General features: G+C 42.0%; 2 protein-coding genes across 2 annotated transcripts; one reads left to right on the top strand and one right to left on the bottom strand.

Moving 5' to 3' along the window:
* The first annotated feature begins 191 nt into the window (after positions 1 to 191).
* LOC137900880 (17S U2 SnRNP complex component HTATSF1-like) lies at positions 192 to 3,207 on the top strand. The gene is made up of 9 exons (XM_068745026.1): positions 192 to 356; positions 1,022 to 1,241; positions 1,448 to 1,495; positions 1,592 to 1,746; positions 2,019 to 2,182; positions 2,345 to 2,441; positions 2,531 to 2,620; positions 2,716 to 2,853; positions 2,965 to 3,207. The coding sequence occupies exons 1-9, from the start codon at positions 192 to 194 to the stop codon at positions 3,202 to 3,204; spliced, it is 1,317 nt and encodes a 438-aa protein (XP_068601127.1). The 3' UTR covers positions 3,205 to 3,207.
* A 2,066-nt stretch (positions 3,208 to 5,273) lies between these two features.
* LOC137900454 (merlin-like) lies at positions 5,274 to 12,207 on the bottom strand. The gene is made up of 17 exons (XM_068744540.1): positions 11,915 to 12,207; positions 11,588 to 11,707; positions 10,758 to 10,883; positions 10,232 to 10,354; positions 10,054 to 10,137; positions 9,640 to 9,708; positions 9,456 to 9,538; positions 9,275 to 9,350; positions 8,908 to 9,045; positions 8,557 to 8,631; positions 8,356 to 8,469; positions 7,931 to 8,053; positions 7,109 to 7,326; positions 6,467 to 6,569; positions 5,938 to 6,083; positions 5,693 to 5,861; positions 5,274 to 5,390 (listed from the first exon to the last, which is right to left on the bottom strand). Exons 2-17 carry the CDS (start codon positions 11,675 to 11,677, stop codon positions 5,343 to 5,345), a joined length of 1,785 nt encoding a protein of 594 aa, XP_068600641.1. The 5' UTR covers positions 11,678 to 11,707; positions 11,915 to 12,207; the 3' UTR covers positions 5,274 to 5,342.
* Between the last annotated feature and the right edge of the window lie 48 nt (positions 12,208 to 12,255).

Below are 12,255 nucleotides of genomic sequence, written 5' to 3' on the forward strand. Positions count from 1 at the left end.
TTGATTTTTTAATGGCTGAATTAGTTAACCTAGATTGAGTCAAGGTGCTAATTTATATTTTCATTTTCTGGCAACAAATAGAATATATCACAAAAATCACATCACCATAGAGATAGAAAGGTTCCTAATGCTAAAAGTTCGAAATATTGATTAGTTGTGTGATATTGAAAATATCTCGCTCTCTGTTGGAGATGAGTGCTGGAAAAGATGGAAACAAAGAGTTTGTGGAGCAGCTGCAGATGCAGGAACTGTATGGCCAGAGACGTGAAGGTGGCTCTGACGGCAACACCTACACCGACCCCGAGGACGGGACTGTGTACGACTGGGACTTTGAAAAGAAGGCCTGGTTCCCAAAAGTAAGACTATTTCTTGATCTTTCTGCTTTTTATTTCCCTACATTACGACTTAATATCTTTGGTTCTTTATTTCCAGCGGACCGTCACATGTATCCAGATACAAGTTGAGCTGCTTCAGGCGATCTAACATTAATAACATTATAATAACTTGAATAAATAGGTTTGACAAACACAATAACATTATAATAATTAGGTTAGACACAAAACAAATTAATTCATAAGGATAATAAAATCAGAAAACTACAATGTTAAAATCCCAAACAATTTTCTCATCGAGTAATTATAATATACTGAAAGAAAAAATAATTTTGCTACTGGTAATTATTTTCAGACTGAAGGAGCACTGGCATAGCAACAATAATGTCTTAAAATCGACGATTCTTTCATTCCAAAACTTTAACCTGCCAGCAAAAAAAAAAAAAAATCAATGGTGACTTAAATGCAAACTTATTTCTTTTTTGCAGAGACACTAGCTAGCTATATCCTCCTGGGACCCAGCCCACCAGTTAGCATGTCCTCTGTAGTGGACAAGTGTCCACTGCAGAGGACATGCCAACTGTCTGGGTCTCAGGAGGATATTTGAACAAGAACGTCAATGAGGTATGTAAAAACGGGTCACAGCATTGTCCGTGTTAATGTTAAGTAGGTTGTTTTCGTTTCTTTAGATAACAGAAGACTTCATTGCAGCCTACCAGGCCAACTATGGTTTCAAACAGGACGGAGAGCCAGAGGCAAACAATGCTGCAGTGAGCAGCACCGACCCAGACAGCAAACCTCCAGAAATGAAGGTACCGGGAGATGCAACCCAGAAGCTGACCCCAGAACAGCATGAGACCCCGGCTAAAGACGCTAAACAGAAAGGGGAGAAGAGGAAACCAGATCCAGGTAAGCTGAAGTTCAATGTCAGAGAGGAGAGAGAGCGTAGTGTTCCTGCAGTCAGGAACGTGCAAGTGACTAATGGTGATTCTTTTTTTTCACCATCTATAATAGAGATCATCGTCTCTGTTCACACAGACCGATATATAAAAGGTCCAAACTTCAGGTTTGTACACCACATTTGTAAATAGATGCTTTCTCTTTTGTTTCCACAGGATGGTTTGATATTGACGAGAATAAAAACACGAATGTCTACGTGTCAGGTTGGTGCCAACGACAGTTGCTTCTTATGAAGTAATAAATATTGGATTCTTCAGCCTATTTCTTACTCACTTCTTATTGTTGCCACCTTCTGCCAGGCTTACCTCCCGATATCAGCACAGAGGAGTTTGTGGAGATGATGTCCAGATGTGGCATTGTGATGCGGGACCCCGTCTCTGAAGAGTACAAGGTCAAACTCTACAAGGACAAAGACGGAAATCTGAAGGGAGATGGCCTCTGCTGCTATCTCAAAGTAAATCTGAGTCTTCTGTTTACCGAAGGTTTTATTTATAGTTTCCACATTCCTTGCAAAATTTGCATCCTGCACTTTTCATAAGGTTGAAAGAAAAAAATAAGTGTTTTTGACGGGAAAATAAAGCTGTAAATTTAAACGCAGCACAAAAATCTTACTAGAGGGCAGGCAAACGCCAAAACTAGATGACGGATGCATCGTACTGAATATACCATCGTTACAAAGTAATAAAGTGCTCCAGTCAAGCGATATATTTTTGTCATTCTCTGCAGAAGGAGTCGGTGCCATTGGCTATGCGTCTGATTGATGAGTCAGAGGTCAGAGGTTACAGAATCCACGTGGAAGCAGCACGATTTGAGCTGAAGGGCCAGTACGATGCCAGCAAGAAGAAGAAGAAAAACAAAGATTACAGGAAGCGGATGCAGCAGCAACAGAAGTAAATCCTAGCTGCTCTTCTTTCCATGGAATCTTCCACAAATCCCGCTGCGTCTCTAGGGATAAATCATAATCCCTGCTGGAATGAAGAAAAGGCAAATAGTAAAACCTTTGTTTTTAAACACACCACGTGTGTTTCTATTGATTCTCTGTTTACCTGTAGACAGCTGGATTGGAGGCCTGAAAAGCAAGGAGAAGTGAGGAAGAGGAATGAGAAAGTTGTCATCATTAGGAACATGTTTCATCCCAGTGACTTTGAGGTGCGGGGACACACACACACACACACACACACCGACTCACACACTGCTTATTGAGAGTGTTCATCTCTGATCCATCATGGCATCCATAGGAAGACCCACTGGTGCTGAATGAGTATCGCGACGATCTGAGGACAGAGTGTGAGAAGTTTGGGGATGTCAAGAAGGTCATCCTCTTTGACGTGAGTTCAGGCTCATTTGCGCTTGGCTTTATTTTTGTGTTAGCAGAGATGTGTAAAGCGCTGGTGTGTGTGTGTGTGTGTGTGTGCGTGCGCAGAGACACCCGGATGGTGTGGCATCGGTGTCCTTTAAGGAGCCCGAGCAGGCTGATGCGTGCATTCTGTCGTTCAATGGCCGCTGGTTTGGAGGAAGGCAGCTGTCTGCTCAGCTGTGGGATGGAACGACCGACTATCAGGTAAACCAAATACATCGAAACACTTAAAAGGCAAGCGTGTGAGTGCGACTCCGCCACGAGTCCCTTCAGCCGTAGAGTTTGCATCCTTCACGTGGATCCTCTTTGCACCAGGTGGAAGAGACGACACGCGAGCGGGAGGAGCGGGTCAAAGGTTGGTCTGCTTTCCTGGATGGAGGCAAAGAGGGCGAGCAGAACTCCGCCAAGCCAGTAGAGGGCGCTAAAACGACCGACTCCACCGTGCCCTGCAGCGCTGCAGAGCCTGAGCAGCACGCAGAAAAAACACAAGCGCAGGAACAGGAAGTGGACTCCACAGACAGCAGCCTTGAGGGAAGCGAGGACGAGGAAGCCTAGAAATGAATGCACATCATTTGGTCCCCATGGCAACCAAATTAAGAGTCTTCAAGATGAACTACAACAACATTTTGAGCGTGAGGGCGAGGCTTGAATTGTTTTGTAATGTAGAAAAATAAAATGATTAGTTTATGTAACCTTTTATTATTTTGGATTACATTGCGATTGATCCTGTCTGTAACACATTGGTAATCTACAGCCTCCCACTATTTTCAGTTGGTGTACAGTCACGTGTTCATGATATTGAATTACTAAAGTTGAGACTGGAAGTGTGTTGTATTTTATTTGATTCAAATAGAACGAGTGTTTATTTTCTACCTCCCAGACCAGGTCCAGGATCGTTGTGGCCTTCAGCACGCTGTGACGTCACATCCTGGTTCTTATTTATCAAATATTTAAAATGAGCGTCAGGTCACATCATAAAACACTCACGAAATATAAATTGTCAAAAGATGAGAAAGAAAAACCATTAAGACACCTCGTATACGTTTGTTCTAAATGCTAAAACAGTTCATACAAAGATTTAGTTTCAATTCATAATGCGAAATGCTCCAATTAATATAATTTCACAATCCCCAACGCTGGAAGGACGGCAGATGTCAGTAAAACCTTTAATATGTCGCACATTGAAGAGACAAGTTATTTTGTGCATAGATAAATTGCACATCGGGTATGTTAATGTCATTTAATAATGTATGGCATAAATAAATTAGGTTACACACGAAAACTGAAAACTTCAGCAAAGGGCTGATGAAACACTGACTGGATGTCAGACGCTACCATTCACACACTTCAAATTTTGTAACAGTCATGCGGAGGTTAATTTTCACCACAATCAAGTCAGTCTAGCAGGCCACTCCGAATAAAACAAATACATCCGGCAAGGAATCGCTCCCCTCTAGAGGGATGTGGTAGAATAAAGTTCACTCAGGTCACCAGCCTCTATCACTTATTAAAACTAAATGAAATTAGTGTTTGAAAAGGTCAATGAATATTATTCCAAACATCCCAGGGGCAAAATCAGGATCTAAATGCAATGACTGTGTCCAACACTCATCCCGAGAAGCTGATCTGAGGAGGAACACAAAAGAAAAAAGAAAAGCCACAAATCCATACGACAACCCCAAACAAGGTCGCCCTAAGCCTAAAACACGAGTACAAAGGCATCAAAGGAAGCGGAGGTCATACAAAATAAAGTTCAAGGCACATCAAGAGTTTATAGCACAAAATAAAACATTTGAAATGACAACGCTCAAGTCTGTAGCTGTATAATACATTTCTATTAACTAACCTTGAGGCACTATGAACAGTAAAGGCACATTTGCTGTTGACAGTCAAAAATGAACCAACTAACAGACAACAAACATGAAAGAGCACAAACGCTGAACAACGGCTTAACGTTTTGTGGAGCGTCATCTCATCGCCGCCGCCCTTCAAATGGCTAGTTGTACTTTAATAGATTATTTCTGAGAGAAAGATCATGACATTCTTTCTCACATAATAACAGCTTTAGGGTTCAAAGCTACATTTAACAATATATTTTTGTAATGTTTGCGTTAGGGTTCAACTGTTTTTAAAAGCCAACTTTGAGAAACTGCTCGTTTGAAAGAAAAGGACCGAAAGCATCCATATTTACAAAATTTTAACATTTACTTTTCAGAATTTCCCACAGCCTGAAAAGCATGGATTAGCTGCGTGACACAGAAATGTTGCTGAAACAGATTTGTGACAAATTAATATTAAATCTCTGTCCCAAATCTTGGAGTATTTAATGCGTAATGTTTCATTAAGCCGTTCTTCCACATCTTACAGCCAAGCCTCACTTAAAACCACAAAAAGAGTCAGGAAACCAAAACCCATTCACGCATCCATCATCAGCATCACATCCTGAATCAGTGTTACACATGTTAATGTGTTCAGTACACACAAAGACGCTGAAGGGGCTGCAGAGTGGCCGATGCGCCAGCAACCCTGAAGCGGCCGTCTTTCAGAAGCGCCACAGCCAAAATGAAGGCAAGTCTGTTAGTATCAGCCAAGTAAAATAATAACAATAAAAAAACAAACAAGCATGAAAGAGAGCAGCCCGTCCAGCCCGTCCAGCCCGTCCATGTCCTCCATCCTCGTCTCAATCCGCTGGATCACACTTCTTCAAAATAGGCCATCTGAGACATGTATGCAGAGTTTCTCTGCAAAGCAAGCTTCCATTAGATGCTGTGAAGATCACAACCGGGTATTAAAGTGAGTTTTTATATCTACTGCCGGTATATTAAATAGTAGAATTGAATGGGATATTGATTGACTTAACTGACTTGGATTAATATAATCCAAGTCAGTTAAGGTCTATACAAGCCTCTTATTAAAATGTTATTACCCATCAACTACATTTACTGGTTTATAGCCTCTCCGAGAGCCCCTGAAGAACAATGGCTGACCACCAGACGAACGGGGTTCACGGAATAAGAGGAATAAGAGCGTGGGGCGTACGTACGTTGCTGTGAGGCTCGTAGACGGTCTCCTGGACGTATCCCCTCGCCTCGCTGCGCGGGTTGTAGAGGCCGGCCTGTTGCTGCTGCTCCTCCAGCTTCAGAGACTCGATCTCCGTCTTCAGCTCCTTCAGCTGGTCCTGCAGGTGTTTGCTCTTCTCCATGTACTCCAGCCTGAATTTACGCACAGCAGCATTCAATCGGGCAGACCTTCCTAAAAAATAGCATCAATAAAGCGTTTTTAAATCACCTCTCCCTCTCAATCTCCATGGACAGCCTTTTCATGTCGGAGTCCTTGAAGTCGAGACGCGTAGATGTCGATTCATAGGCGAAGTCTGGTGCTTCAGGGGGAGCAGGGGGAGGAGGGGGAGGAGGAGTAGAGTAGGCTGCTATGAGCTGGAAGGGGGGGGAAAGGAGGTCGTGTTCATTATTAAACTCATGATGCTAAAAGCGCAGGCAAAGTAAGATTACACACCAAGCGCCACCGATCAGGCTCGCTGGAAAGCCTCTTCTCAGATATCGACTCAAAACCTTTAAGAACGTCTACAAACGCGTTTCCAGACTCAGATCCCAACGACTACTTTGTGTTCTTTGTCCCATCACAGGTCGATTGTAAGCAAACAGGCCTGAACTCTAACATGCCGGAGCTCGAAAATATTTTTGAGATTTCACTAAATCCTATCAGCTCCTGGGGGAGATAGAGCAGGCCTGATGCCTACAGACAGACGAGGGCATCCCCTATATGCCCCCTTTTGCCAAAAGACCCATCATCACCGTACAGGGTATGTCGTCTTCGTGATCTCCAGCAGCTTCTGCTTGGCTCTGCGCTCAGCGTCCTTCGCCTCGGTCAGGTCCTGCTTCAGGTGATCGGCCTCTTTCAACCTGGACCCGCACGTTTAATCAGGTCAAGACGGCCGGGAGACAGAAGCAGCATCAATGCAGACTATAATCAGGATAGAGTGTGCTTTTCTGTTTATAGGGACGCAACAATTAACAACAACCATTCAAAGGGCATCATGTGAACAGTGAAGTGACATTATCCCATATGAAAATGAACAGACTTCAAATAATGCAAGTTATCGGTTTCATATAAAGAAACCAATAACTCGCATTGTACAAGGTGGCCAAACTTAAGAATCTGTCGCTGAAGGCAAATTGTGACGTTTTTGTGCCAGAGCAGGAAAAAATATGTGACGTTCTACATCTCCACTGTGAATAAGACGTTGAAAAACAAATGAATTTTAATTTAAAATCGGTAGAAACCGTGTTTTTAAACAGCTGCAGTGCTGAATGTTGGCAGGTCATGAATCTGACTACGGTATCATACTAGCACTTCATCGGTGAAACCATCTCCACTCCAAGAAGTGCTCGAGGTGAAGCAATCATTAAGCAGCACAGCAGTAACCAAGGCGATTCCAGACCTCCTCTCGGACTGCTCCACCAGTTTGACGGCCAGCTGCTCCGCCTCCCTCATCTTCTGTTCCATCAGCCGTTTCTCCTCCTTGGTCTTCATCGCAGTGACTTCTAACCGCTGTCTCTCCTGCTCAGCTTCGGCAGCCTTGTGGGCCAACAGCTTGGCCTCCTCCTCAGCGATCTGGGCCTTCTCTGCCAGCAGATCAGCCGTTTCCTCAGACCGCAGCTGGACAAAATGCATTGTGACAGATTTACACCAATTCTTTGTTTTGCAAATTATTATGAGATTGAAAGGCTTTTTAATTTTCCTTAACGGTTGATAAAATTCCATTTTTTAATTCAACGTTTCCTCAACCAGGAAGTCTCTTGAGATTAAATGTCTGGGCAAGCTGGCCAACTAGAAATCAAAGAACCCTGTTTAGTCCTAATTAGAATTTAACTACCCAAACCTCAGGGTGTTACCAAGTTTAATTCTTACATTCTTCTTATCAGAGCACGTATCGATAGATGTTACATCATATTTCTAGCAAATGATTGTTTTGCGGTTATATATTCTCTTAACTGTTATTATGGGTCTGGTTAATCTCACATCTTTATTGTTGTATGTCATTGAAATCTAGAGAAGCTGAAACGCCGAAATAAAACACCAAATTATAAAATTGCATTTCAATTTTCTTGTAACCTGGTCAAGCTCAACCATATTGTCAAAAACAACAACAACTAATTTGATCATTTTGGAAGTTTCCTACTGATAATTTTCTCCCATTTCCGGTCATGCAATCAATAACAGGAATGTTTGCGTAAACGGCCTGAAAGATTCAACAACTTGCCAGCGCCTCGTTGGCCAGCCGTGCCTCATCCTGCAGCTGGAAAAGCCTCCGTTCCATCTCTTCCTTTGCCCGCTCTGCTTCCTCCCTCATCTGTTTTTCCCGCGCCAAGATTTGGCGCTCCATCTAGACGAGGGACAAGAAAGTCATTTCATATTATCAACCACCATCAAATAAATATCTCTAGCCTGAAGTATGTGGGGATATCGTTGGGCGGTGGAGAGAATGCTTCGGGGATCTCCTCAATCCCGTTGACGCTGGATAGACTATGTCTCTCGGCTGGCCTGGGAACACATCAGGACCCCCCCCCTCCCCCCCCGGAAGAGTTGGAGGAAGTGTCTGAGGAGACAGAAGTCTGGGAATCCCTGCTCAGTCTGTTGCCTCCGGTTGGAATAGTCTGGAGTATTAATCTCAGAGACATGACTGACCTTTTTTCTGGCCTTCTCCTCTTTAGCTTGAGCCTTCATCTGCTGCACTTCAATGGAGTCCACCTTCCTCCTCCTCATGAAGAGATCATGGTTACCGATGCACAACTGCAGGATCTTCACACACAGACCAGGAACGTCTTAATTCAAAGAACTCTGATTGGCTGGAATTTAACCTTTGTGTGACCAAATAGGCAAACCAACCAGCTTGTTAACACGCAGCTGAGATGAGTAGAACTTGAAGACATCTTTCTTCTTGTCCAGGGGTTTGATTGTGAACTGCAACATGGTAACATAACAGAGGTCAGCTCTTCTGCACTGTTGACTATTTGTTGTTTTATTTGCTTAGTCTTGACAGACTGGAGATCAGTGATGCCCTTCAAGTCTATAAGACAGTGGGACAGCTTTGAGAGCAAAAAAATAAAAAATAAAATTCAATCTATGTTTTTTCATTACTTTTCCTGTTCTTTCAAAGTGAAAAGAAACTGACAAATTAATATTATCTAAACAAGGATCGATAGCTTTGGTGTTTGACAGGTCGCTGCTTGCAGTTACCTCCTTCTCGCTGTAAGAAATGTTGCGGATGCCACTCCAAGGAAAGGATTTGTTCGGATTGAGTTTGCTGTTTGGGCTGTAGATATGAAGCCCCTGAGCATCCACTCCGAGTAACAAGTCTGTATCCCTCTTATTTTGCTGCGGACATGTGAAACAGGAAGATAAACCATCAGAGCCACGTGAGGAACTAGCATTAGCTGGAGAACATGATGTACCAGTAGTATTTCTTAAAGAGCAGTTGACAAGTGCAAGTATTTTTGAAAGAATGAATCCAATTAACGGACATGAGACAGCTAGGAGAAGTTCTAAATGTTTGCTTTTCCAGTCTTTATGATAAAACCTCCTCCTAAAATAAAACGAGACTCACAGTAATTGCAAAATAGCTGACGCCGTACATCTCAAGGTCCTGAGCAATTTTCAGGTATTCCATCTCAGCCTCATCCCTGCACGGACAATATAAAAACAAGGAAAAGAAATGTAATGCATCAAGACAATCCTGTGTTAAATTGTCTTTACACGCCGGATGTCAGAAGGCGTGTCGGTCCTACCTAGCAATGCCTCTGTGTTCGGCATACCAAGCTGTGATCTTCTCCTCCCACATGTCAGCTGTCATTTGGTATTGCATTAAAACCTGGAATATAAGCACAGAAAACTCACATACAGTAACACAAACACAAAGACAGTCTCATAGCAGGCTTTAGATCAGAGGTGCTTATAGTACTGAATACTTACTCTTTTTGGCAAAAGCTCATCTTGTGCCAGGAAGCCCGGCTTGTGAAAGTTTGGGTCATAGTCTCCATACTGTAATTGAGATTGCAGGGCGGACAGAGAAAGGCAGGTATTACACAGGAAACAAACTGGGGAAGAAATAAAACCACAGACTTCACTGTGATGAAAGGTTACCCTACATAAAAACAAAAGACTCATTTAAAAAAAATATGTGTTGGTCTCACGGAGCTTCTTCATGTCAAGTTGATCAAAGCATTTTATTTTTAAGCCTTTTTACATTAATCTTTTTTTTTTTTTCTTCATGAATGGGTTAGGGTTAGGGTTAGGGTTAATTTCAGTGAATTTCAGGTGTACAAATGGAAAACAGATACAGGTAAAGTTTTTAAAATCTCCAAACCACAAACTTTAGATAATTACCTTGGCTTGGACAGCATACGATGCCAGCAGAACAGAAGCTTCAGGGGAGCAGAATATCTCTTCATCTAAAATCTGTTTTTTCACCTATAAAAGTTTGAAGACATATATTTATTAACAAGTGAACTTAAGTTTCTTTCAGCTTTCTATCTAAATGCAACAATAAAAAAATCAACAATACCTGTAAGAAGAAGAGGTGTTGCGTTATTTCTTGTACAAGTTCTTCTTCTACTTTTTCTGGGAAGAATTTCGCCAGGAAATGAAATGTGATGGGAGAGTCCTTGGGAACCTCCTGGTCCAAAACCTTAAAGTCCAAATAAAAGGTAGGAAAAAAGTCAGAAGCGCACATGTATAAGATTTTGTTGGTTCGACCAGTCTCCCAGTTTAAGTTTAATACAAATTTACGTGACAATTTCATTTCTCAATTAACTGATGAATTTATTAAGCAAAAAATACTTACGGTAACTCTTTAAGGCCTCTCAGATATGAGGATTTACTAAATTTCGGATGGTTTATAACAGGGGTGGGCAAAGTTTTTGACTCGCGGACAACATTGGGTTCTAAAATTTGACTGTTCGACTGTTCATCAATTTATTTAATTTTGAAAATGTTTCAAATCGTCTGCATTGTACAAATGTTTAAATCACATGATTCTAAAGAGGAGGTGTTCCTGAACGGTCTTTTAGCCGGTTTGTTCCTTCTCTCACCCGTTTCTCAGGCTTCAGCCAGGCATGGGTGTCCTTCACGGTGTACCTGAGCCCAAAGAACCAGGTCTCCCTCAAACCAACCGTGCGACACACCAAATCAAACAAGTCCTTGCCTTTCCATTTCACCTGAGAAAGCCAATAATAATAAATAAAAAAAAGAGAGACAGGTTATTAATATGTTCTTCAGTATCCATTTCCTGAAAATATTACAAGCTCACAAAATATTAACTCTGGATTTTTTTTTATATATGAAGGATACCACTTGAAACTTTAGGACTAAAATCCGAATGCAAGTCATTTACTGACGTGTCTTCGGAGATTCATCCATATCATGTCTGTGTTGAATAAAGTTAACTGGACTTGTAGGAGAAGCTCAATCACTCAATTGAGTAATTTAATATTGGTTTTATTTTTATTTGTACTGTTAAATTTGTATTGTTAATTGTGGATGATTTATGTACGAAGGACTTTCAACGGAAACAAGACCGCAAGGGCTTTTTTGAAATGCTCCTCTTAGACAGGATGTTTGACTTTATTTGTACTGTAATACATGCTACTGTGTGACTGTACTTGTACTCTAACATTCTATCTAATAAATATATTCATCATCATCAAGCTTGAAGCCATTTCTCCTCATCCAAGAGGCTTTTGACGAGGAGAAATGTTGACTGGATGCAAAAAGAACGTAGCTGCTAATGAACATCCGCTTAACCCCTTCCTGAGAAACCTTTACACGCTCTTCAAACACAGTTGTGTCGTGAAAAAGGGTCATCTTCCACTCACTGATGCATTTCCTTTTAAGTTGTAGGGTTAAGGAAATAAATCGATACCTCACAACTGAACTCCATTTCGGCATCCATCGTAACAACTTTGACTTTGAAAGTCTTCGGCTGTTTCTTCTTTAATCCGAGGATAGACATGTTGAGGGTTGATTCAAAGGTCAGAGAACCCTAAAGAAAAGAAAAATCAAGGATATTCACTTTAAAAATAACGCTGCTTTCATGACGAAACATTCCAAGGTACACGAGGATGCACGCAGGAACTACATTCCTCATTTTGGGAAGTGCCAAGCTACCGCTAAGCTGGATAACTGGACGTGAACATTACTTATCGAACACACCGCACAGCTGGAAAGCAGAACGGACGCGGCCCATTACCAGCAGCAGAAGTCCCGGGCGCCTGCCGTCCGACAGGGCTCGGAGGCGGACGAGCTGTCTTTTTTTTTTTTTTTGCTAGGAACACCGATGCTAAGCTAACAGCTATGCCACGAAAACGGACCAAAACAAGTCGCGGAAACCGTGAAACTCTCGAGATATCTCCATGGTAACACGCGTCGCATCGAAGTATGTGGCTTTCAAAGAACTATAAGTATTACTACTATCGCTCGGTGATAACTTTCGTAGCTTTAGGAAGACTATCCAGAATACTTTTTTTTTTTTGTTATGACTCCTACCCACTCTACAGGTGGGAGCGCGAATAGCAGCTTGAAATGACGCCA

This window comes from Brachionichthys hirsutus, chromosome 10 (assembly GCF_040956055.1).
Source record: "Brachionichthys hirsutus isolate HB-005 chromosome 10, CSIRO-AGI_Bhir_v1, whole genome shotgun sequence".
Lineage (NCBI taxonomy): Eukaryota > Metazoa > Chordata > Actinopteri > Lophiiformes > Brachionichthyidae > Brachionichthys > Brachionichthys hirsutus.

Coding starts and splice junctions, on each gene's coding strand:
- LOC137900880 (XM_068745026.1), top strand. CDS start 192: ATGAGTGCTGGAAAAGATGGAAACAAAGAGTTTGTGGAGCAGCTGCAG. Junction 1,747..2,018: donor GCCTCTGCTGCTATCTCAAA/GTAAATCTGAGT, acceptor CATTCTCTGCAG/AAGGAGTCGGTGCCATTGGC. Junction 2,442..2,530: donor TTCATCCCAGTGACTTTGAG/GTGCGGGGACAC, acceptor TGGCATCCATAG/GAAGACCCACTGGTGCTGAA.
- LOC137900454 (XM_068744540.1), bottom strand. CDS start 11,677: ATGTCTATCCTCGGATTAAAGAAGAAACAGCCGAAGACTTTCAAAGTC. Junction 10,138..10,231: donor AACACCTCTTCTTCTTACAG/GTATTGTTGATT, acceptor AAACTTTTATAG/GTGAAAAAACAGATTTTAGA. Junction 9,539..9,639: donor ATGAGCTTTTGCCAAAAAGA/GTAAGTATTCAG, acceptor CTTATATTCCAG/GTTTTAATGCAATACCAAAT.